This window comes from Canis lupus, chromosome 34 (assembly GCF_048164855.1).
Source record: "Canis lupus baileyi chromosome 34, mCanLup2.hap1, whole genome shotgun sequence".
Lineage (NCBI taxonomy): Eukaryota > Metazoa > Chordata > Mammalia > Carnivora > Canidae > Canis > Canis lupus.
The window spans coordinates 296,591-319,859 of NC_132871.1; the positions used below are offsets into that span (position 1 = coordinate 296,591).

The 23,269-nt window shown below is 46.1% G+C and overlaps 1 protein-coding gene and 1 long non-coding RNA gene across 2 annotated transcripts in view; one reads left to right on the plus strand and one right to left on the minus strand.

The window, feature by feature from the left end:
- Window positions 1–2,880: 2,880 nt before the first annotated feature.
- COL3A1 (collagen type III alpha 1 chain) overlaps window positions 2,881–23,269 on the minus strand; it is a 37,874-nt gene continuing 17,485 nt past the window's right edge. Inside the window, exons 11-51 of the mRNA XM_072811274.1 lie at window positions 23,074–23,127; window positions 22,602–22,646; window positions 22,427–22,480; window positions 21,888–21,932; window positions 21,234–21,287; window positions 20,736–20,834; window positions 20,159–20,203; window positions 19,908–20,006; window positions 19,654–19,707; window positions 19,457–19,564; window positions 19,202–19,255; window positions 18,547–18,645; window positions 18,200–18,253; window positions 17,944–18,042; window positions 17,551–17,604; window positions 17,373–17,426; window positions 17,019–17,072; window positions 16,414–16,467; window positions 16,049–16,093; window positions 15,428–15,526; window positions 15,240–15,347; window positions 15,046–15,099; window positions 13,452–13,505; window positions 13,308–13,361; window positions 12,651–12,704; window positions 12,081–12,188; window positions 11,687–11,740; window positions 11,339–11,392; window positions 10,980–11,141; window positions 10,756–10,863; window positions 9,944–10,051; window positions 9,382–9,435; window positions 9,188–9,295; window positions 8,705–8,758; window positions 8,232–8,339; window positions 7,882–7,935; window positions 7,422–7,529; window positions 6,306–6,600; window positions 5,090–5,277; window positions 4,405–4,647; window positions 2,881–3,312 (exon numbers count right to left, since the gene is read on the minus strand). Coding sequence (XP_072667375.1) covers window positions 3,166–3,312; window positions 4,405–4,647; window positions 5,090–5,277; window positions 6,306–6,600; window positions 7,422–7,529; window positions 7,882–7,935; window positions 8,232–8,339; window positions 8,705–8,758; window positions 9,188–9,295; window positions 9,382–9,435; window positions 9,944–10,051; window positions 10,756–10,863; window positions 10,980–11,141; window positions 11,339–11,392; window positions 11,687–11,740; window positions 12,081–12,188; window positions 12,651–12,704; window positions 13,308–13,361; window positions 13,452–13,505; window positions 15,046–15,099; window positions 15,240–15,347; window positions 15,428–15,526; window positions 16,049–16,093; window positions 16,414–16,467; window positions 17,019–17,072; window positions 17,373–17,426; window positions 17,551–17,604; window positions 17,944–18,042; window positions 18,200–18,253; window positions 18,547–18,645; window positions 19,202–19,255; window positions 19,457–19,564; window positions 19,654–19,707; window positions 19,908–20,006; window positions 20,159–20,203; window positions 20,736–20,834; window positions 21,234–21,287; window positions 21,888–21,932; window positions 22,427–22,480; window positions 22,602–22,646; window positions 23,074–23,127 — 3,600 coding nt within the window. The 3' untranslated portion in view covers window positions 2,881–3,165. The remainder of the gene's footprint in view (window positions 3,313–4,404; window positions 4,648–5,089; window positions 5,278–6,305; window positions 6,601–7,421; window positions 7,530–7,881; window positions 7,936–8,231; window positions 8,340–8,704; window positions 8,759–9,187; window positions 9,296–9,381; window positions 9,436–9,943; window positions 10,052–10,755; window positions 10,864–10,979; window positions 11,142–11,338; window positions 11,393–11,686; window positions 11,741–12,080; window positions 12,189–12,650; window positions 12,705–13,307; window positions 13,362–13,451; window positions 13,506–15,045; window positions 15,100–15,239; window positions 15,348–15,427; window positions 15,527–16,048; window positions 16,094–16,413; window positions 16,468–17,018; window positions 17,073–17,372; window positions 17,427–17,550; window positions 17,605–17,943; window positions 18,043–18,199; window positions 18,254–18,546; window positions 18,646–19,201; window positions 19,256–19,456; window positions 19,565–19,653; window positions 19,708–19,907; window positions 20,007–20,158; window positions 20,204–20,735; window positions 20,835–21,233; window positions 21,288–21,887; window positions 21,933–22,426; window positions 22,481–22,601; window positions 22,647–23,073; window positions 23,128–23,269) is intronic.
- On the plus strand, window positions 4,564–7,104 carry LOC140624426 (uncharacterized). The gene is made up of 4 exons (XR_012023906.1): window positions 4,564–4,693; window positions 4,998–5,036; window positions 6,141–6,209; window positions 6,967–7,104. It is a non-coding gene; the product is annotated as an uncharacterized lncRNA (long non-coding RNA).

Sequence of the window (23,269 nt, forward strand, 5' to 3'; positions counted from 1 at the left end):
CAGGCTCCATGCCAAGGGCCCAATGCGGGACTCGATCCCGGGTCTCCAGGATCACACCCTGGGCCAAAGGCAGGCGCCAAACCGCTGAGCCACCCGGGTATTCCCAAGGGTCTGATTTTAAATGCCTGGAATAATTTAACGTGAAAGAGGAATAGTTGAAGAGAATGCTCTCAAAAACCCCATGCAAATTCCCGGGGTCCAATTATTTCTCACTTATACATCAATCAAATACAGCATCTGCAACCCATGTAGATCTATATTGAAGTTTCCCCATCTGCAAAATTAAGATTTATATCTGCTCTTCAGTTACCTAAAACCTGTGCAAGAAGATGAGTTCTAAAGTATGTTTTTTTCGTGTTCATATATTTATGTTGGCACGGCCAGGGAAAGGCCACGGCTCTCCTTCCCCCCCCCGCAAGCCAAGGTGGTAGGGATCTGACTCGTCCTTCTCTTCCTGCGCGTCAGCAATAAAGCCGTCACACCCACGTGCCGTCCTGCAACTTCTCATGAGACCTTAATATCCTGTCATGTAGCAGAGGTCACTCACCCTCCTCAGCCTTGGCTTCCCAGGCAAGTCACTGCAGGTGATCACGACATGAGTCCTGTCTCCAGGGGCTGCCAGGTCCTCATCTCTGCGTGCAAATTAGATCTCCCTATATTTGCCCTTAAAAGGTACAAATATTTGATCCCAGAATTTTTCTGTTTTCCTGAACTTCTCACTGCCATCCCTGCTGTTATCAATTGCTGTTTATTTATTTATTTATTTATTTTATTTTTTTGCTTGTCTAGTCACGGTTCTTTGTTACATCAACCTAAATTAACTTTGGCTATTTTACGTAGTAATTGACAGATTTTTGTCTGAAGTTCGGGGAAATTCCGAGAAAGCTATAGAACCCAGCCTCATAAAATAAACAGAAATGAAGAGAATGCTTGTATTCAGAGCCCTAGTCAACATCATACCCCAAAAACAGGCTGGCGAGGCCATCATAAGACTGGACACTAGATGTGTTCTTGGACATAAGGTTGCAGACAGAATTAAAGTTGCTCATCAACTGACCCTGAGATGGACAGATTATTCTGATTCATCCAGTTGCGCCCAAATGTGTTATAAACGTCCTTATAAATGAAGGAGGGAGGCAGGAAGGCCAATGTCAGAGCAATGCACTACGAGGAAGACTTGACCAAACGTTTCTGGCTTGGAAGATGCCTAAATTTAAAACTCCAGATAATTTAGCTTTGGTGCATAATGTAAATTGGCTTTCTGTCTGTGTCTCTCCATATTTCTGGAAAAGATACACAAGAAGTTTAACATTGGTCACCTCTAGCACAGAGGATAAGTGGACTAATTGTCCATTTTATTTTATTATTTTTTATTATTTTTTTTAGCGGACTAATAGTCTTGATGTGACATTTGACTGATGGATTTTTTTTTATTTTTGAAAGGAGTGTCATATATAAGTAATTTAACGTGAAAGAGGAATAGTTGAAGAGAATGCTCTCAAAAACCCCATGCAAATTCCCGGGGTCCTATTATTTCTCACTTATACATCAATCAAATACAGAATTTGAAACCCATGTAGATCTATATTGAAGTTTACCCATCTGCAAAATTAAGATTTATATTTGCTCCTCGGTTATCTAAAACTTATATAAAATACTTATATAAAATACAATATAAAATACCATAAGCCATAGAGAGTAAGCAAGCTTCGAACTATGAAGTCAAACGTGCAAGACCATGTTCACAGTAACTAAAAGAAGAAAAATTTGATGGTGGAAAAGGGCCAAGAGAACAATGAACAGTGTGTAGCAGTGATAGAAAAGCCCCAACTTGCGATTATTCTTAATATTAATGTCTAGTCTGCCAGACCCTGCTTCCTTGCAATAAATTACCAGCATCGTCCTCCCTGATTACTCTCACTTTGGGGACAAGTGAATTTCCTATGTTGTAATTTCCAGCGATTGACTCAAAGAGAATGCTCTTAGTTTCCAGTAGACCCCAAGAATTTCATTAAATACAATCTAAAAATCCTCAAGTCCCCACTGAGCATCAGATCTCTTCTGAACATAGCGTATGACCTCACATTCTTGAGGTCATTGCCTTATTAAGCTAGAGAGTTCGAACTCCATACGTCTTTTCAAGATCACCAGGGTTCTCGCGTGTACACATGCATTTCTTATATCTACGAAAAGTGACGAAAACCAGGAATGTTTTATTATGATATTTTATTATGGGTGTCTGGAGGAAAAAAAAAAAAGACCAACAACCACATACAAGCTTACAAAGTTAAATTTCAGCACATTCTCTGTGTTACTGTGACAAAAGCAGCCCCATAATTTTTTGTTGTTGTTGTTGTTGTTGTTGACTTTTACAGGATCAAGGGAGAGAGAGTCCCCTGAAGTGACACGGCAATAAATTTTTTTGAAAGATGGTGTGCATTTATGTTTTGAATGCAAGGCAACAATTCTGACCTGGAGTTTTTAAAGTGAAAGTACATTAGCACCATAACATGTGTCTTTAAAGCCTTCCCAAATGTGGGTAATCTTGACCATTTCAGCAATGACAAGAAAGGAGAAAAGCACCTTTAAAAGCAGTTGATATCCAAGATTAAAATCGTAGATTTAAAAAAATTTTTTCTTTAAATTCTCGTACTATACTTTTTTATCAATATTTTAGGAAATTATTGCTAATTTATGATTTTTTTCATCTTCCAGGACTTCTAGAATTCATCTGTATTTCTGACCAGGTTGAGGTAGTTGAAACAGGGAGGTCTTCTCTAATTTCATGTTTGACTATTTCAGAAAGAAAGGTTATCTTTTAATGGTAAGCCTAGTCATTGCTCTGCAAATGGGCTAGGATTCAAAGAATATAACACAGTGTTATTGTAAGAGTGTTGAAGTTTATTTATTATAGCACCATTGAGACATTTTGAAATTGAAATTGGTAAAAAAATAGAACAAAAAGCATTTGAACTGTATTTGGTGTAACAGCAAAAAAAAAAAAAAAAGGTATCTTTTTTTTTGCCAAATTATACTTTTTTCCAAAACTTTTGGAAATAAATAACTGGAATTGAGTTGGTCACTTGTACTGGTTGACAAGGTTAGAACGAGAGGAACACATATGGAGTGTGAAATTTTTTGCTGGGGTTTCAGATAGAGTTTGGTTTATAAAAAGCAAACAGGGCCAACGTCCACACCAAATTCTTGATCAGGACCACCAACATCATAGGGTGCAATATCTATAATAGGTAGTCTCACAGCCTTGCGTGTTCGGTATTCGAAGACTGTTTTGCCCCATTCCCCAGTGTGTTTCTGTAAAAAAGAGCAAAAAAAAAAAAATGTAAGTGATCATGCCATTACAACTACTTAGATACTTCCTCTGAGTGATCAAGCTTAGAAAACCAGCGTGCTCTAAGGGAGGTGCCAACTTCCCCGGCTATGTTCCATGCATATGAGACCCGTTCCATTTTAAAGCTAGAATCACCCCGGGTAATAAACCATATATATATATTTTTAAATTTTATATATTTATATATATATTTATAATATATATTATAATATATTTAATAAAAATATATACTTTATTTTATATATTTTATATATATTTTATTTATAAATATATAATATATTTATATTTATTTATATATATTTATTTTATTTTATTTTTTATTTTTTTTAGAGACTGAGAAAGAGAGCATGTGCACATGAGGGGAGAAGGAGGAGGGGAAGAGGGAGAGAGAGAATCTCACGCAGGCTTCACCCCCAGTGCGGAGCCCCACGGTGGCCTTGACCTCAACCCTGAGACCATGACCTGAGCCAAAGTCAAGAGTTGGACACTTGACTAGGCCACCCAGGTGCCTAATAAACCATATTGTTAACCAAGAGCCTTATAGAGCTTTAGGTCCACCCAGCAGAGAGTCTCAGGAGGCCTGCTCCTGTCTGGTCACTGCTACCAGGTATACGATTGGTTTACTGAAAAGTGGGTAAGTCTCTCATAATGGAATTTGCTAACATTAGAAGCAAAGTCTCCCTTTGTTTATAAATGATAACGAAGAATAGATTCGAAGCTAACCTTTAACGTGAAAAAGTGAGCAGAGATTTTAGAGCGACTCCAGATGAACAACTGTTATGCAGAACGTACAGTAACCACCCAGATTATCTGATAAAGTTTATATTAAGAATTGAAATTTCTACTGATTTCAGTTAGTTTCACCTGGAGGTTGAGAAGATCGATATCTCGTGTGTGGGGTATTTAAGATTCCCCGCAATGAATCAGTAGATTCTATGTACCTCACACCAAACGTTCGCCCTCGGTATTTTTTTTAGTTCTTTTCACAACAGTGTGCTTAAACTAGAAATGCTGAGATCGTTGTGATCCATGCTTCAAAAAATGTTATTACTTACAGTGCAACCATCCTCCAGGACTGTGTATGTGAATTTGCTGTTTCCTTCAGCCTTGAATTCACCTTCATTTGACCCCATCAGCCTCAGGGCTTTCTTTACATTCCCACTGGCGTGATCCATGTACGCGATGCTATTCTTGCAGTGATACGTGATGTTCTGGGAGGCCCGGCTGGAGAGAAGGCGGAGGAATGCCAGCTGGACATCGAGGATGTCTTCAGGCAGCTCGGGATTGCCGTAGCCAAACTGTGATGGGGACAAACAAAAGGGATCAGACATCTTAGGTGCAACCGTAGGTCCTGAGGACTCGTGCGCGGTAGTATGGTCATCGTAACGTAGGTTCTTCATGTATTTTATGTATGAATATTTTACATCTGAATATGTTTTTACTGCATGTATGACATATAGCTCTACAGTAACAAAGGTGTCAAGAATTGAGAGAAAGGTGGGTGCGTACAAAGAATAATTCGATCTAACTTAGCTTTGGGAGAGAAGTCATAAAGTCATAAAGGTATCACCCGAATATATAAAACCATTTGGGCTCCTCTGTTTATTAACTAACTTAGCTTTTTTTTTTTTTTTTTTCTCTAACTTAGCTTTGTGATGAACGATTTAGGAGGAACCAAAAAAGTCAGGTAAGTAGGAATGACTTACTTTTAAAAAAAAAAAAAGGTATATCCTTTATTACCTGGAAGCCACCATCCATGGATTCTCCAAACCAAACATGTTTCTTCTCAGCACCAGAATCTGTCCACCAGTTCTTCCGGGGAACGCTCCCGGGACTGGCATTCAGGCACGTCTCCCCGGTTTCCATGTTGCAGAATACTTTGATCGCATCCAACTTGCAGCCTTGGTTGGGGTCAACCCAGTACTCTCCTGAATGGTCACGAGAGAGAATAACGGGACTTGGTTATACACGTAGCCGTGGAGTTTGGGTCACAGGGACTCTGTTGGTGTCCCTGTTTGTGCCCATTCATAAGGCTGCTTGCAGTGTGCTTGTGTTTTATGGGAGAGCGTGACCCAGGAGCTTTCCCTGGGATTGCGAAGCTCAGAATGAGCCACGAGGGTTAAAAAACGCTGGAGTAAAATACAACTTCTTGATATTGAACAAGGCTGATGATACTAGGCCGAGACATCTGGTTGGTGCATTGTGTTCATTGAAATCTCTCCCTCTTTTTAAGATGATTGTCTATTTAGTGCAGTCTTGCTAAATAATGTGAGCTTTTCGTCTAATCTATATTTATGCCGTTGGGTTTAACCCGAAGTCCCTGTGATTGATGGTTGTTCTCTATCCTAAGTAATTTTCAGAAATGACTCCTAACACAGGCAATGTCCCACGTCAAGGTATTTGAGAGCCTCCAGTAATTTTTGCCCTTCAGAAAGGATTAACCCAGTATATTCTTAACTCTTACAGCATTACCAATATTTGATTTAATTTTATAGGAGTCTGGGATTTTTCATTTAATATGAAAAAAGCTAATAATTAGATTTATCACACAATTAATCCCATTCGATAAATACTGCAAAAGTTAAACCACAAATCATGTCTGTATCAAGTTATATAAATTTTATCCTGAACACACAGGGATCCAGGTTGCGTTACGACTCAGACAGCTTGGGGTTGATATGCAGGAATAGAGCAAACTAGGACTTGTATGAAAATTTCTACAAAATTGTCCAGGAATTTTCCTACGTTTGGGCTATTTTGGTTATTCATGTCACATTTTGTCTACCTGCAGTGTCTGCTTGCTTAAAACATTAAGTGGATTCGAGCCAACCCACGTCCTGTGAGCGCTACGTGTGCTATGGTATGTGTCCTGCCCCCAGCAGGTGCTCCCCCCCACGCCGTCCCCCGACAGCAGTGTCTGCACCCCTTGCCAGAGGCTGGGAGCCCCTCCACGCACCGCTCTTGAGCTCTGGATGGCAGAATTTGAGGTCCCGGCAGTTCCGAGCGGGGTGTTTGCGGGACCCGTCGGGGCTAACGAGGCTTTCTATTTGTCCACTGACGGATTTGAGCGAAGTCATAATCTCCTCGGTGTTGATTTTGAAATCCATTGGCTCATCTCCGTAATAGGGGGCAAACCCGCCAGCTTTCTCCCCTCCGGCGGCAGCCAGGGCGGCAGCGCCCCCACCACAGCAGGGTCCAGGGGCACCAGGAGGCCCGGGGGGACCTGGCTGTCCTGGGTGGCCGGGGGAGCCCTAGGGCGGAAAGCACAGGCGTCATGGGGGACCCGTTCTCCGCTGGAAGGGTGTGTTGCTAGGCTGATAAAATGCATCACAAACAATCAATACGTCATCATAATCATTTCAAGGAAGGTCCATTTGTTTTGTGACCGAATGATACCGGTTATAATAGACTCGTTACCGTGAGATTCACTGTGTACAAATCAGCGGAGCCAGAGCACACATTGTACCCTATCTTGCTTCCTTTGCAACAAACGATGTCAACTCCTCTAACTCTGACGGGACAGAGGGAATCTGACGAGGACCCCCAGATTCTGATCCCACTTTTGTCACTGGCTTTGTGTCTTTGGGCTGATCGCTCACTTGTGTCTCAACGACCAGACGTGTAACTTGTGGGGAAGAGGTTCTTACTGCACCTACGCCAGAGATGTGCGACAGGAAGGTATCGGCAATGACGGCCCTGGTAGCTGCGGGGGAGCCACGGGAGCTGTTGGAGAAGGTGGGCCACACGCTTGCCGGCATGATGATCGTGACTGTGAGGCCTCCAGCGTGACAGCAGCGCTGGGTAACTTTGCTTAATCGGGCTTCGTCCTTATTCTGACCCACCTGCTCTCTGAGCAAACCGTGGGCATGATCTTTCCCCCCTGGTTGCTACAGGCCGACGGAGGAGCCTCACTGGGGCGGACACTGCCTCCAAGTCCCTGTTCATCTGCCACACTACAAGGATGCCTGTACTGGGCCTCACTCGCTGGCTCGTGGGGCCAATCTTACCAAGTGTTTCTGAAAAGCGAGGGCTGTCGCACATTAAATACACGTATGTGTAAGTGATGTCTTACCTCAGATCCTCTTTCTCCTCTGTTACCTCGAGGGCCTGGTGGTCCAATGGGACCTGGATGTCCACTTGTTCCGTCTTTACCAGGGGGTCCACTGGGTCCAACTGGTCCCTAAAAGATGATCATGAGATCACAATGTTAGAATACCTTTCTGCTAGAACATTTTTAAAATTTTATTTATTTATTTATTTATTTATTTATTTATTCATTCATGATAGACATAGAGAGAGAGAGATAGAGAGAGAGGCAGAGACACGGGCAGAGGGAGAAGCAGGCAACATGCCAGGAGCCCAATGTGGGCTCGATCCCGGGACTCCAGGATCGCGCCCTGGGCCAAAGGCAGGCGCTAAACCGCTGAACTACCCAGGGATCCCCAAACATTTTTTAAAATTAATTAATTATTTTTTTTCTGCTAGAACATCTTAAAAACATGGGTCTGCCCATCTCTTTCCATGCTACTCACTCTGGGGCCTGCGGGGCCTGGACTACCGATTGCTCCCTGGTGGCCTGCAGGACCCTGTGAGGAAAAGAAGGGTCAGTATGAACGGAGACTTGTAGGAGATGTAGGAGACTGTGCATCCAACATCAAATAAAAGCCACAGGGAGGGTGACGGAGTGTGATTTCCCTTCACCTTAATCTCCCCGTTGCCTCATGCCAACAGCTCTTTCGAACAAGCCCTCGAACCCACGCTCACCTCCTTTTGCACACACTTCTAAAGGTGAGCAGTCTTCCCCTTTTGGTCTCTCAGACTTGCCTCGCTCTGCAGTTCACACACACCAGAGGGGATTTGCTGACAAAGCCGACACACTTACCGGAGAGCCTGGGGCACCTGGGTTACCGGGGAATCCTCGATGGCCTTTGATGCCGTTAAGGCCACGTTCACCGGTTTCACCTTTGTCACCGCGTGGACCTTGGGGACCCTTTACAGACACAGTTCAAGTCAAGGTCAAGAACACGCGCACACACTGGGAAAACAGAACAGGACCTAGAGCAGCTGACCATCGGGGACGTCCTGCTAGCTGGAACTCCCGCCGGCACCGCGCGTGCAGTGATGGGGACTGTTCGGGTAGTTCCCACGTGGGGCTAATAATCCCACGAAAGGCCAGTAACTGCTATGTGGGTCCTCGGCCCCAAGGAGCTTTTACATTTGGAATTGCTTTCCGCATCAGCAAAAGGAAGTCACAGTTCTGTTCCTCCGCGGTGGGTGTTGCCACCCGCCCCCAACACGCCGGGGCATGGCGCGTGTCCCACCGCACGCAGGGTGAGGGGAAGCAGAGCCACTCACAGGGGGGCCTCGGGAGCCTGCAGGACCAGGAGCGCCGGAGGGACCAGCGGGGCCCTGCGTGAACACAAACACACGGCGATCGCGGGTCACTGAGAAAGCTTTGCCTTCGCTCAGAGTCAGTGTTGTGGTCGTGCCGTGGTCGCGGGCTGCCGGGGGCGCGGCGATTGTGACAATCCAGGTCACCTTGTCCTTGTCGGCGCTGTCCGGGCTCCCCGGCACGGCCCAGGCAGGAGGGCTGATGAGGCCACATGGGCCTCGCCCCTCCAGGCACCACGGCCACGGCCCACAAGGAGCCGTGGTGGCTCCTCGTGGGCTGGGGCCCCGAACCTACCAGAGCCCTTTTCTAAAACAGCACAGCTGCCTGAGGGACAGGTCGCAGGAAACCCGAAGAAACGATGGCAGGTGGTTCGGTTCGCACGTGGGCCACCCCGCGCCCCCCACCCCCGGGCCCTCAGAGGAGCCGGGGAAGCACAGGAAACTCACCGTCTCGCCTCGGTCGCCGCTCTTCCCCGCCGGGCCCACGGGGCCGGGGGGGCCGGGGTGGCCGGGGGCGCCCGGGGCGCCAGGAGACCCGTTCTCCCCACGATCACCCTGCGGAGGGCGCACACGTGAGTGGGGCCCGCGAGTGGGGGCAGCCGCGGGCCGGGGGAGGCCGCCCAGTCGGCGCTTGCCCCTACCTTGCCGCCCGGAGCGCCGTCGCGGCCTGGCAGCCCGTCGGAGCCTGGGTTTCCCTGGAGGAGAGAAGGGGGCAGGTCAGCCCGGGCCCACCCGTGACCCCAGGATGACAGGGCGCTCCCAGGACCCTGTGGCTCAGCTCTGCGGTGCCTGTGGCCCTTGGCGGTCATGGGGGGGCTGCAGGCCGAGGCCTCTGGCCCGTGTGTCTCCCCCACGTGAGACGGGGGATGTGGTCGGGGAAAGGTGTCTGAGAAAACCCTTAGGACACAGGCGACAAAAGCTGGAGAAACCGTGACATAAGCTGATAACGGAAACCTGCAATCTAAGGAAAGGCTCCCCGGGCCTCCATTCCCCTGGTGCGCTCACCCTTCGCCGTCACAATCTCTGGTAACTATTAGTTAACATCGTTCTAAATTGTCACAGAAGGGGGATCTGTCATTAAGAAACAAGGGGAGCTTTGGCAATATTTACGCTCCTGACACGAGGGCACGGCCCGACCGGTGCTTAAATAAGTGACCAGGTACGACCTGGACAGCCTGACGTTTCCCAAGAGCTGGTACTTACATCTCTTCCAGGTTCACCAGCCGTGCCGGCCAGGCCGGGAAGCCCCTGGGGCCCGGGAGGACCGCGCTCTCCGTTGTGACCACTGGGTCCTGGCTTCCCATTTTCACCCTGCACACAAAGAAATAAAAGACATTTTACTTTGACTTATTTTATCGTTTTTTGTTTTACTTTATAAAAAAATTTAAGCTTTTTAAAACTTACTTTAATAATCAATTAATATAATATGAGGTGTGCTCGTTTTTCAAGGAAAAACTTCTATTTTATATTTTTTTAAAGTTTTTTTTAAAGATTTATTTACTTATTTATTTATGTTAGACATAGAGAGAGAAAGAGAGGCAGAGACACAGGAGGAAGGAGAAGCAGGCTCCATGCCGGGAGCCCCACGTGGGACTCGATCCCGGGTCTCCAGGATCATGCCCTGGGCCAAAGGCAGGCGCCAAACCGCTGCGCCACCCAGGGATCCCCAAAACTTTGTTTTATTAAAGGTCAATTGGATCTGTTCCTAAAACTACCTAAAATTTCCCTCTTTAAAACGGACAGTCAGCAAAGTAAAATGCTCACAACATAACAGGGGTATTCGAGGTGGCAGGATATTTGCTGCGATACCAGTTTATTAGTGTCTACGTTCGAGGCTGCCCTACGACGTCCATTGTTTTTGCTCTGCAGCCTTTTTATACTACGCATGCTTCCTGAAAATATCAAGAATTTGCATCTTTTACAGGAAAACGTGTCCGTCGCGCGCTTGCTACGGTTACGTGCTGTCCGAGGGCTATCAAAGGAAACCGGGTGCAGTGAAAGACGGCCACGCTCACCTTGACGCCCTGTGGGCCTGGGCTTCCCCTAGGACCTGGAATGCCTGGTGGTCCCGCGAGACCCCTGGCCCCGGTGATCCCAGCAATTCCGAGAGGGCCTGGGGCTCCCTGTTGAGCAAATAATAAAGGCTTGGTCCTTCTTTATGTGACTGTGTTTTCCTCTATTGAATCCATAATTAAAAACAAAACGGTATTGTGGATCAGTAGAGCAAGAGACCCCTCACCGGAGGGCCCTGGGGGCCAGGCGATCCCTTCTCACCGGGTTGGCCAGCATCACCTTTAGGTCCGGACACCCCAGGGCTGCCAGGAGCGCCGTTGTTACCGGGTGGACCGGGGGGCCCATCCTTGCCTGGAGCACCACTGGAGCCTGGGGGGCCTGGGTTACCCTACAAGGACATTTTTTGAAATTTGAGTAGTTTGCAATGGAACAATGAATGTTTCTTCCCTCTTTTATCTCCCTCTTCTACCTGCATTTTACATGGGATTTCATACAAAGAGTAGTAGCAACGGGTAAGTTTCTCATCCTACGCATATGTGAATATTCTTTATGGACTAAAGAAAAAATATTTAAAAAAAAACTCACATTATTGCCAGGAGGGCCAGGAAGACCACGACCACCAGGGAAGCCAGCGGCACCCTGGGAAATGACAACATATTTTTGAATTCCACAAGTCAAGCAGGATGAATAATCAAGTACAAAAAACACATATAAAGTATAAGAAATGGGATCCGTTTTCCACCCTGGGATTATTCACGGTTTGTTTTTTTCCTTTTGGAATTTACACAGAACCTTTATGATTGGGGGATTGTAGTTGTTCGGGATCCCCCATGAGGGATCTAGCACTTTCAAGGCAGTTTTTTATGGATGGGAATTGAGCAGTGCTTCTGCGTAGTGGGGTGGAGGACGCTGGCTGGGAGAACCGATACTCACGGGACCGCCGGGACTGCCACGTTCACCTTTGACACCCTGGGGACCGGGGGGACCCTGTATGGAACGGAGGTAGAAATGGTTCATCAGAAAACCGCCAAGATCAAAACTTGAAAGAAGCACTAAGCCTTCAAGAAACGGTGGCTCTGCTTATGGTGACCATCAGTCGTGCCCCTGCGTCGGGTCACCGTCGGGCTCCTCCAGGCCAAGGTGCGCTGACGAAGCCGCGTGGCGACCCTCTACCCCAGGCTCCCCAGTGCACGACAAACCGACGTCAAGGGGACGGGACTGTGGCGTGGCCAGGACACCTCAGGCCGTTCCCTGAGGCTGGGCCCGTCCCCCGAGGCCTGGCGTCCGGCCGCCCGGGGCCGCCGTTGGGCAGCACGAGGGTACTCACCGCAGGCCCGGCTCCTCCGGGGGGCCCTGCCACTCCGGGGGGGCCTCCTTCACCCTTCTCGCCGGGGGCGCCCCTTTCGCCCTTAGCGCCGGGCTCGCCGTTCTGTCCCTGAGGTGGGAAACGACAGCCCGTGAGCCGCGGCCTTCACCGTGCACGTGGCTCATCCTAGTTTTTCTGCAGAAACTAGAATTCTTGGGGGGGCAGGACGGTGCCATACGATTGGAAAAGAAGGTTCTCGGAAGACAGGCCAAGGCCTGGTAAGGGAAGCCTCCCCAGGGGAGGTCCAAGCGCGCCACTTGTGGGGCAGGTGAGCGCGGGGGACCCTCGGGAAGGGCCAGGCCCGAGCGTTTTGATTGTATCATCTTGCAACAGGGGGACGTCGAACATCTCCAGGGCGTGTTCACCCCGGGCCCTGGGCGCCACGAGCGCCTCCCAACGCGGGTAAGTGGGGCGGTGTTCCCATCCCCGCCCGCCAGGGGAAGGGGGGTGAGAGCCGGACAGGGACGGGAGGGCGGCCCGGGGCCCAGGGAGCCAGCGGCCGGGCCCGCCCCACACCCGGACGGTACTCACGGGAGCTCCGGGGAAGCCGGCGGGTCCCGGGGGGCCGTGCTCACCTCTCTCGCCCTGGGGGGAAACACGCTCCCGTTGGTGCCCTTCCCACGGGACACGGCACCGCCCGCCTCCCCGCTCGGCGGCCTACACCGGTAGCTTCTGGAAGACTCCCCGCTCTTCAACGAGGCGCCGAGGGTGCACCCCAGAGCCCTCCGGCTGTGAGGTTATTTGCCAGGAAAGCAATCTGAGCATTTGGAAGTGTTTGACACATGCAATCTGTAATTCTAAACATGTGAGAATTTAAAAGTATAGTAAAAGGGTTAATTGGGAAATCAGTCAACTAATTAATTAAAGCCATTTACTCCGTATCTGTCCTGAGTTGCAGACCCTGAAGGCAGAGGATTTTAGATCTAGAAGGTGCCTCAGGCAAAGATCCTGCAGGTTTAACAAATACTTACAAATGAGCATTATTCGTGCCATTTTTTATTTCTTTTCCAGAATTATTCAGGAGAGAAGGTGTGACTTAAAACTCTCTCTCGTGAATTTTAGATCTAAGAACTTTGGCCTAAGGAAACGGTCTCCCACGGCTGAGACTCAGGTCCTGGGGCGGGATTGCTGAGGAAGTGCTCGGGCCTGGTGGGCGCAAGAGTAACCTGAGGCCTCGTTCTCACTTACGGGGCCACCGCGAGGACCAGCTATGCCCGGGAGGCCGGGGGCACCACCTTCACCCTGAAGAAAGAGGAAGACAATATCGCTCTGCGTCTAAAGAAGCCGGGGCATTTCTGTGTGTGTTTGTTTCTAGGTAGTGTTACGCGTTACCTTATCTCCAGGCTGACCGGCTGGGCCAGGGGGGCCGATGGGACCGGTAGGACCCTGAAGAAAATAGAAATACATTTTTAATTTTAGAGGTAAAAAAGCATCCTCTTTCCTATTAATCAGAGTATATAGACACAGCATTGATCTGATCAACCAGATAATAGGACTTGTTTTCTGGCTTCAACGATACGCTTCACTTGGTGCGTACATATTGCAGAGCTTAAGAACCATGAGCTTCGAGGGGGCTGCCTCTAATGGATTCAGGGGCAATTTATTGATTCAGTTTTTACTTATTTTATTTATTTTTTATTGGTGTTCAATTTGCCAACATATAGAATAACACCCAGTGCTCATCCCATCAAGTGCCGCCCTCAGTGCCCGTCACCCAGTCACCCCCACCCCCCACCCTCCTCCCCTTCCACCACCCCTTGTTCGTTTCCCAGAGTTAGGAGTCTTCATGTTCTGTCTCCCTTTTTGATAGTTCCCACTCATTCTTTTCTCCTTTCCAGGGGCAATTTATTGATTCATTTTTCTTTCCATTGCAGAAGATAATGATGTGACATAACATCTTACGATAGTATCTTTTTAAAAATTAAAATGCATTGCCTTAGTCAACAGCTTGATGATCCAAAATGTTTAAATACTCAGAATATAAATACACATATTAAAATCTTCAAATTGGCATCTTCAAATAGTAGAGTTTTACCTACGTTACCTAAGTGAGATATTAGGTGGTTTTTTTGAAATTTTTATTTATTTATTTTTTATTTTTATTTTTATTTTTTTTAGATTAGGTGGGTTTTTTAATTGGATGATGGCTTACCCATCAAATCTGTCAAAAGTGAAATTTGTGTGAATTTCTTTAAGGCATCCACCATGAATATAACATCTACGTAATGACGCACCAATCATGCTTATTGGCTGTAGTCATATCTAGAAGGTGTTTGCGAACGGGGATAGAATTGATGGTAATGTTTTTCTATTTTGTTTGTTTTTAACCTTTATTTTGAAATAGTTATGCCTTCCAGGAGGTTGCGAAAGAAGATACAAGAAAATCCTATGAGCCTTTCTCTCAGCATCCCTGAATGTCAATATCTACACAACTGTTGTACCATGTCAGAACCAAGCGACTGGCATTGGTACCATCCCCAGAGCTGACCCCGGCCCAGCCGTTGTGCGCATTCTCATTTGCGCGGGAATGTGTGTATAAGCTCTAGAAGCTGGTGTCTTTGAGGTTAGCGTAAGTTGTGTGTATTTTCTATCGGTAGGTTGATGCCCACGGTCTGACTATACCACAGAATTACAGTGTTCATCAAATCAAAAGATTCCTTCATGAACACTATTGATTATCTTGGATGTTAGTGACTCATTATGACTTTAGCTTTTAACCTTTATCAGACTTTTGAGATTTTTCTATTCTCATGTCACGGTCGGACCATCAGGTAATGACAGATATAAGCCAGGAATTTTAACATTCATGTCATGTGGGCCTTCCTAGTGGTCAGAAAGTGGCCAAATACGGTCTAGGCCATCATGATGAGGTTTTACAGCAAGTACAAGTGGAGGAGAGAAACTTCCAGGTCATAGAGACACTCACCCTGGGACCATCCTTCCCCGGGGCTCCATCTGCACCTGCACTGCCTGGTTCGCCCTGTCGAGCAGAAGTCAGCGTCATGGCTGGAATGGGCCCAGGAGCAACCCCGGGAGGCTGCCCAGGGTGTGGTCGTAGCCTCAGGACCACAGGGTGGCTTTGGGAGCAGGTTGGCCTTGGCACCTGCGTGGCCATCCTACCTTGTCACCCTTGGGGCCGGGGCCGCCGGGGCCTCCTCTCTCTCCGGGCATCCCCTGCAGACCAGGGGTACCTGCCGAGCCGGGTGGCCCAGGGGGGCCAGCAGCGCCCTGGGGTGGAGGAGACACGGTAAGCGCCGGGAGGCCACTGCGCCGGCACTAATGGGTGGCCGCAGGTCCCCACCGCTCACCTTCCCTCCTTCGGGGCCTGGGGGTCCAGCTCCACCTCGGGGGCCCATGGGGCCTGCAGCCCCGGGAGGACCACGCTCGCCCGGTGCACCTGAGTCGCCCTGGTGGGAGGGAGAAGGCGGTTAGCGGGCCCGCAGTGGAGGGCATGCTTGTCGCGCACAGCACTGACTGTGACACCTGGGAAATGTGCTTGTGAGACGCTTGTCCCTGAGCAGGGAGGCGACATGGGAAGAGTCCGTAAAGAGGGACCTTGGTACCTGGCCTGACCCGCTGCCTCTGACACTGCTGCTGTTCTTTTACTCATGGGGGCATTTTTTAAAAAACGTTTTTCTACTTAAACAGTTTTCCTATGCGGAATCCATGCCCTGGAAAGATTCGGCGTTTGCAGTTTCAGACACTCGGTTGCTTCTGTAGCATTTGTTCATGTCAGACAATGTGATTTTATAGATGATGCAAATCTAACGTCCTGGAAATGTCTTGAGCTACCCTAAGAGTGTTGGCCAACTGTTTGCCACGTCCTGCTTCTAAGAAAAGACCATTTGGGTTTGATGTACTAAAAGGGAGTCGCTAACCAATTCTCTCTAACAGTTTGAAGAAATTAGAAAATAAATGGAAATACTTACCTTGCCTCCTGGAACTCCAGGTGAACCAGATTCACCCTTCGGGCCCTAGAAGACGGGGTTATACGATTAAGCCTATGTCAGGATCCAGGTTGTGTGAATATAAGCAAAAGGACTTGTTGGCATTTTGTACAGTTTGTTGAATCTTGAGCTGTGTGCTCTTTCTTTTATGGTAAAACCGAAACAGTCCATGTTACAGCTATGATTGAATAATTTTTCTTGGTTTGGTTAATGAATATTTAAAAAGCAAATGATAAAACTCAGAAACCATGGCGTGAGAAAATGCAAAAGGTGATAACTGATGAGTGATTATGATTTATTCTTTTGGCTTCTGATTTTTGAAAAAAATAAAAAGGCATGCAGCTTACTGGTTCACCGGGTTTTCCATTTTCTCCTGGGGGTCCACTGGTTCCGGGCAAACCCTACAAAGAACCACATTTTGTGTTGTGTAATCACTTCAGACACTGCTCACAGAAAAGCTTCTCATCTGTGTGTTTCTGCAAGGTATTCAAAAAGGTTTAGTGGTCTTTTTAAGGCTAAGAGCTTTGTGGGTCTCAAAACCCAGGGGCACAGCTGGGACAATCATATCTTTCAAACTTAATGTTTATCTCCCTGTAGTTTTTCTGTTGCTGTAGGTAAAAATGAACCGATGGTAATATGGATTTGCTATGTGGACTTAAATTATAACAGAAGTAGGCCTAAGCATAAAAAATTTGATGTGCTTAATTAATTAAAATAATTGCATAATAATAATAATCAATCTGCAACAGGAATGTCGACTCACATCGTCTGTCATTTTATTTCAAGGTGGAAGACAGACCCATACATTTTAAGCTGAAGAGGAATTGTAATCTAGGAGTGTCACCAAAAAAACCAAACTGTCAATCAGCTCAACAAATACAGCTCACAAGGGAAGTACTGAATTGTCTGGTAGAATCAGGAACCCAGGGATACTTAGGTAGCAACTTCTTACCTGTAGCCCTTGGGGACCAGGGGGTCCCGCGTCTCCTTTGTCACCAGCCGGCCCCTAGCGTAGGAAAATACAATGAGATGTCCTATTATAAAATATCCTTTCATACTTAGTCCACACAGTTTTGATTTCAACAGGCTCACTGCTTAATTTAAAACTTAATAGTGTGAAGGAGGACAGAGTCTGGCCTACAGAGTTGATGCAAGGGAGCCTTGTACAACGTGATCTTTACTTCTAGTCAGCCAGCATTTAGCTAGCTAAGTAACCAAGCCTCGGAACTGCTTTGGTGAACGATGGCATCATTCCTCGGCCCCACTCCCACTCACTTCCATCTCCAAGTTACGTGAGTAAACTTACAGTAGGCCCCGGGGGACCCTGAGGTCCAGTTTCACCATTCTTTCCAGCAGGACCCTAAAAAAAAAAAAAAAAAAAAAAAGCAGTTAGGGAAGCAGAGGTAACGGAGATAGTAGAAGTCATAGGTTGGGAATGAAGGCTTCTAGAGAAAGCTGGAAACAAGTTAACGACAGCTCCGTACCTGAGGGCCGGGACCTCCAGGACCACCTCGCTCTCCATTCTTGCCAGGTGCACCCTAAAGGAGTGGCCAGGATTTATTCATTCTCAAAACGAAATCATTCAGTGTCCTGTTCCCTGATAGTTGGGATCTGCCTCTTACACATACACATGCATGCATCCGCAGCCAAGAAATTATTTTCTAGAACTAGATTTCCATAAAGTTCACTACTCTTTCTCCAGACGTCTAAAAAAGAAAGCAAACCACAAAACCCACCCAGTCTCACATGGCATTTTAATTTTCCTATATCCTACTTCTTTGAAGCAGAGATCAAGTCTTGGCCATCTCTGAACTCCCATATGGGAAGTAAAAGCCTTCTGTCAAATATTTACTGAAGAAATAAAGGGAGGAACTCACATCATTTCCTTTAGGACCAGGGAAACCCATGACGCCAGGCTGACCTCGGGGACCAGACGGGCCTGGAGGACCTGGTCGACCACTTTCTCCTTGACTTCCCTAATGAGACAAAATTGCATTAACAGAGGTTTGATAAAGATCTCATGAAACTATGCCAGCTATATACCAAGACTACGCAACACACATCAACGCCAGCCAAACTGCACATTCCATTATTCACTGGGCTTATAAACAGAGATGTCAAAAATGTACATACGGGAGGCCCTGGTTTCCCATCGCTGCCTGGCCCTCCTGGGCTTCCGGGCATGCCCTAGATTGAAGAATGCAGTCAGTCAGGTGATCTTAAAATGTTAATTAAAAAAAAAAATATATCTGTAAAACTGTGAGATTTCGTACATAGCCTTTTACTGGTGCATATTTTTCAATCTATAAAGTGTCTCAGTCAAGCCTTCTGTTTTTCTTCAGTCATTCTAACTTTATCTTAAGAGTATTTTGTTTTGATGCTATAAAAGTAGAGTCTGCCTTAAGTTGTCTTTAACGCTCCCTTATTTGTCTTTCTTCTCACTAAATGTGAGTGTCAAGCAAACGAGCGCTTCTCTGTACCCTCATTCCTGGACCTCCTGGGACACCATCTCGGCCGGGTTCTCCAGGAGCTCCTCTGGGCCCTGCAGGGCCTGGACCACCACGCTCCCCAGCGGGACCCTAAGAGGTGAAAGAAGTCAACAAATAGGTAAAAGATCCTTCACTGACCTAGACACTGACCATATTTAGGTCATGACGTGCCCTACAATCACTGTTCCCCATTAGTTTGGATGATCATATTGGGAATGTTTTAAGGCAACTTTGATGAACATCACATGCCACCAATATTCAGTGAGCATAACGATATGTTTCTGTGCATATAAAGTCAAATATCTTTGATGATATCAAACCATATTTGTACAGTGTTCTAGAGTTTTCAAAGAACTTTCAGGCATTTTAATTAACTTTATTCTTGCAATGATGCTGAAATGAATCATTCTCCAATGACAGATGAGCTAAAGAATTCTCATAGAAGTTAAGTGACTTGCTTTAGCTATGAAGCTAGGAGATGGGCTGAGCAGGGGCTGGGACCATTGTATGCTGAGAATTATTATGATTTTTAACTTCCAGTGTATTTCTTTCCGATGTTTAGGTTTCAGTTAATGGGACACTGTATGGAAGAAGATGACCATTTGTAGTACCAGCATTTACAAAGTTAGACCTTAAAGTCATCTACCTTTTCTCCTGGAAGGCCATTTGCTCCAGCAGGTCCTCGGAATCCAGGTGCACCCTGGAGACAGTGAAAGGCAAATGTTGTGGCCCAAAGCATGAAACTTTTTCATAATTTTTGAGTAGCAGTGGATATTTTCGTGCTATCCAATGCCTCAAAGACAGTATTTGGGATTGAGGACGATATCCTCACCCTTAAAGTGAAGCTCTCTATGGATGAGTATGATATCCTGCTCCTTTTAGATGCTTATGGGAAACCTACCCTTTCTCCGGCAGCTCCCGGAAGTCCGTTTGCACCTGGTTCTCCAGGCGAGCCATCTTTGCCATCTTCACCTTTAGGTCCTGGGATACCTGGAGAACCAGCTTCACCCTAAAAAGGATGCCAATAAAGGGTTAATTCTTTTGCCAAATTTTCACCTGGAATAAGAAATAACCGATTCTGTCAGGGGTAATACTTACACGTTCACCGCGTGGGCCTGGCTCTCCTTTGGCACCATTTTTACCGGGTTCACCCTAAATGAAACAAAATCTTGGTTTAAAAACAGGGAGTTACAGGCTAACAAAATCAGCAGCAGCAACAACTAATCCAATTATAAACCCAGACTGAAGTCAACATAAAATCAACGGAACAAGTACAGAAAGTCTGCTGTTGATATTTTTGTTGTGGGAATTAAGTCCCATCTTCCAGGCAACTAAGGAAAATATGAACTTACTGCACCACCTCGCTGTCCAGGAGCACCATTGGTACCGGGTGGTCCAGGAGGGCCCCGGGCTCCTATCAGTCCAGGGGCTCCAGGAATGCCAGCGGGACCCTAAAAATAGCCCAAGAACGTCACATTAGTCAAACTTGAACCTTCTTTTCTGAACAGCTCACTCAAACACCATGAATGCAATGTCATGCAAAGTGCAAGGGAAGCCAATAACGTGAGTGGGTGAAGTGAGGACGGAAGTGAGGATGTCTTACCATTTCACCTTTACCGCCAGGACTACCATTGCTCCCAGGGGGGCCCTACAAGGGGAGAAGAGCATATTAAAAACAATGCAAATAGTGAATGTACATTTGCAAAGTAAATCTATTGATGGGTGCTGGGCTTTGTAGAGATTCGGTGATTCCTCCAACTATAGCACAACATGTAAAATGTAGGCAAAAGAATTATCATTATCTGAGTAATCTAAAGATAATATGCCCTTGGTCTAAATTTTTAAATAATAAATAGGAGAGGTTTTTAATACTGTTTCTTCTCTGAATTTCTGTGATTGGCGATCAGTTGGGGCACAGTATTTGAAGTACCAGATAACTATCCATCCTCTACTTCACTTTGTCATATAAACAAAATTCATAAATTCTAGAAGAGTGTAAACCTCAAAACCCATGAATTTTGGTACTAATAAAATCAGTGTTTATCACAATAGAATATTTCTAAGCACCAAGCGATGATTTTTTTTTTCAAAAAAATATTTTAATTGATAGCAACCTTAAAACATTTGCTTTCATGAAAGAAGTGAGGCAACTCTCCCCGACGGCCATACTTGTCACTTACAGGAGGGCCTGGAGCACCAGCATGTCCCTGAGGTCCAGGTTCTCCTCTTTGTCCAGGGGAGCCGTTTGAACCAGGAGATCCCGCGGGTCCAACTTCACCCTAAGGTGTAAAGTCCCGAGTAGTCAGCTTCTCTTGCCACTTCTAATCATTAGGCCCATTGAAACCCAGCTCCCAAAGCCCCGAGTAGTTTGACAATATAGTCTATCACAAGGAAAGAATCATCAGTCGTGAAGGTGGAGACAAATACTATGAGTGCGACTACGTGAGCTGCTTTTCAGAAAGAGACTGGGAAAAAAGAAAAGGCATAAATAAGGAGACATCAGAATAGTTGAATGCCATGGGTAACCCCTTTTGTAATAAAAAATAGGACTTTAAAGATCTGAAAAGATATCTACTTGATGGGTAATATATATATATTTTTTTTTTCAAGAAGCAAATCAATGATTTTCTGTTGTCCTAAGATCTATTTTATATTCTTCTATGGGAATACATGTTTACCTTAGCACCAGGGGAACCGGGGAATCCTGCAGTTCCAGGGGGACCGGGAGGGCCCTGAAAAAAATTAGGGACAATTTCAAGAGTTCTTAATCAAGTAAACAAAAGCTAAGATAACATTAACCAGCAAATATTAAGTGAGCACATACACAACATAGAAGACAATTATGCAGACAAAGTCACATTTATCATCCACGGATGAATGTTATGTGGGGCAATGATGTGGAAAAGTAACAAGAGAGTGAAATCTAAAGTTGGAAAAGTAGGATGCTTCTGCCCTCCATCACAATTCTGTGACTTTGTGCAGTTTACTTGTCCCCAGCTCTCGTACGCTTGTGTATGAAATGGAGGTGACACTATTACCTATTTTTCAGGTCCCTTTAATTGCCACGTGCAGTGCTGGTCATTAACTGACAGTGAGCGCACTCTCACATGTTAGCGATCGGCCAAGGATCATAAGGAGCATCAGAATGTTATGTATGGGCTTAATGTTTCTAGTTGTTCCTCGATTTCATTTGTGGACTTCGTGTCAGTTGGAATGACATATTCATGAGCCACGTTGAGTTGTAGGTCTAGGACCCACATCATCCCAACATTCCATACCCCAAATCTCTCATCACCCCGAAGCAACGCAGGGTTAGATTAAAAGTCACTCACTGGTTGTCCGTCACTTCCACGAGCACCATCGTTACCTCGAGCACCCTAAAGAGAGAAATTTGTCTCAAATATCCTCTTACTTCTGAAAAGCCAGTTGCGAGTAATGTTCTGACTAAAATTCTGACTCCACCGAGTTGGCTTTTCCTGCAGTGCATTAAAATCTGCCTACCAAGACTATGTTTTTTTTTTTTTTTTTTTTTTTTTTTTCCAAGACTATGTTTTGAGGCAAGTTGAGACAATCCCGGTGTTCCCAGCAGTGATCTGCTGTGCGAGGGCCCGATTCTGCGTTTAACAGAACTGATTGTGAGCTGAGGGTCCTATAGGGACATGGACAAGGTTAACTAAGTTTCAAAAGAGGCGATAACTACAAAGCCCTTATTTGTGTCCCTACAAGTGTAGCTCACGGTTTATGAGGCATCCTTAAATGCCACACTTCATAGAAAAGAGCTTCTCGGGGATTGGGGCCCCCGCAGCCTGGCCCAGGCCCTTGTCTGCACCCTTGTCGCCCCAGGAGCTGTGGGTGCGGCGGGGACACTCACCGCGGCCCCGGGGAGGCCTGGCCGTCCTCGCTCACCAGGAGCACCTCGGGGACCCTACGGAACACAATGGAAAGGACGATCTCCTTTTAGACTTGACATGGTGAGAGCAGCTGGGGACGGAGCAAGGCGACCTTTGGGTTGATAAAGCTGAAAGTTACATGAGAACTATAATTACCATGGGTCCGGGGGCTCCATTTTCACCTGGGAGGCCATTTTCACCCTAGAAACACATAAAACATGTTACCATTTTGTAGAAAGAGAGAGGAGTGTATAGTTTTTTAAATGCAGCACATTATGAAGAATATTATAGAGCCTAAGAAAAAGACACGTTCCAGCAATGTCAAATTTTTGTTAGCATTTTGTCTACCATCATTCTCAATTTTTGCATTTTAAAAACTTGCGGATGAAGCAGAAGTAACCAGTGAGTCACTCAGGGATGCACAATCATTTCTAATGTAGACAGTTCAAGTTCTCAGCTTTGGTAGGAGCTTCAATAAAGCCTCTGAATTACTCACTGTTATTTGGCTCCAAAAATGCAAAATTCAGGTAAATTTCAGAAAAAGTTAACCCCAAAATATAAGTCCTAAATATAAATATAACATTAAAATGAATTTATTTATGAAAATATGATTTTGCTTTTGATTTACCTTTAATCCAGGAGCACCTGTATCACCCTTTTCTCCATTTCGTCCATCAAAGCCCTAGGAAATGTACAGAAGTAGCAAAAATATTAAAGATCTGTTAACAATCCAGAATGGTTGAAAACTTTACATTGTATTTTTCATAACTAATTTTTACTAGATGGCACCATTTCCAACATTGATGTAAATAATTAAAAGCCCT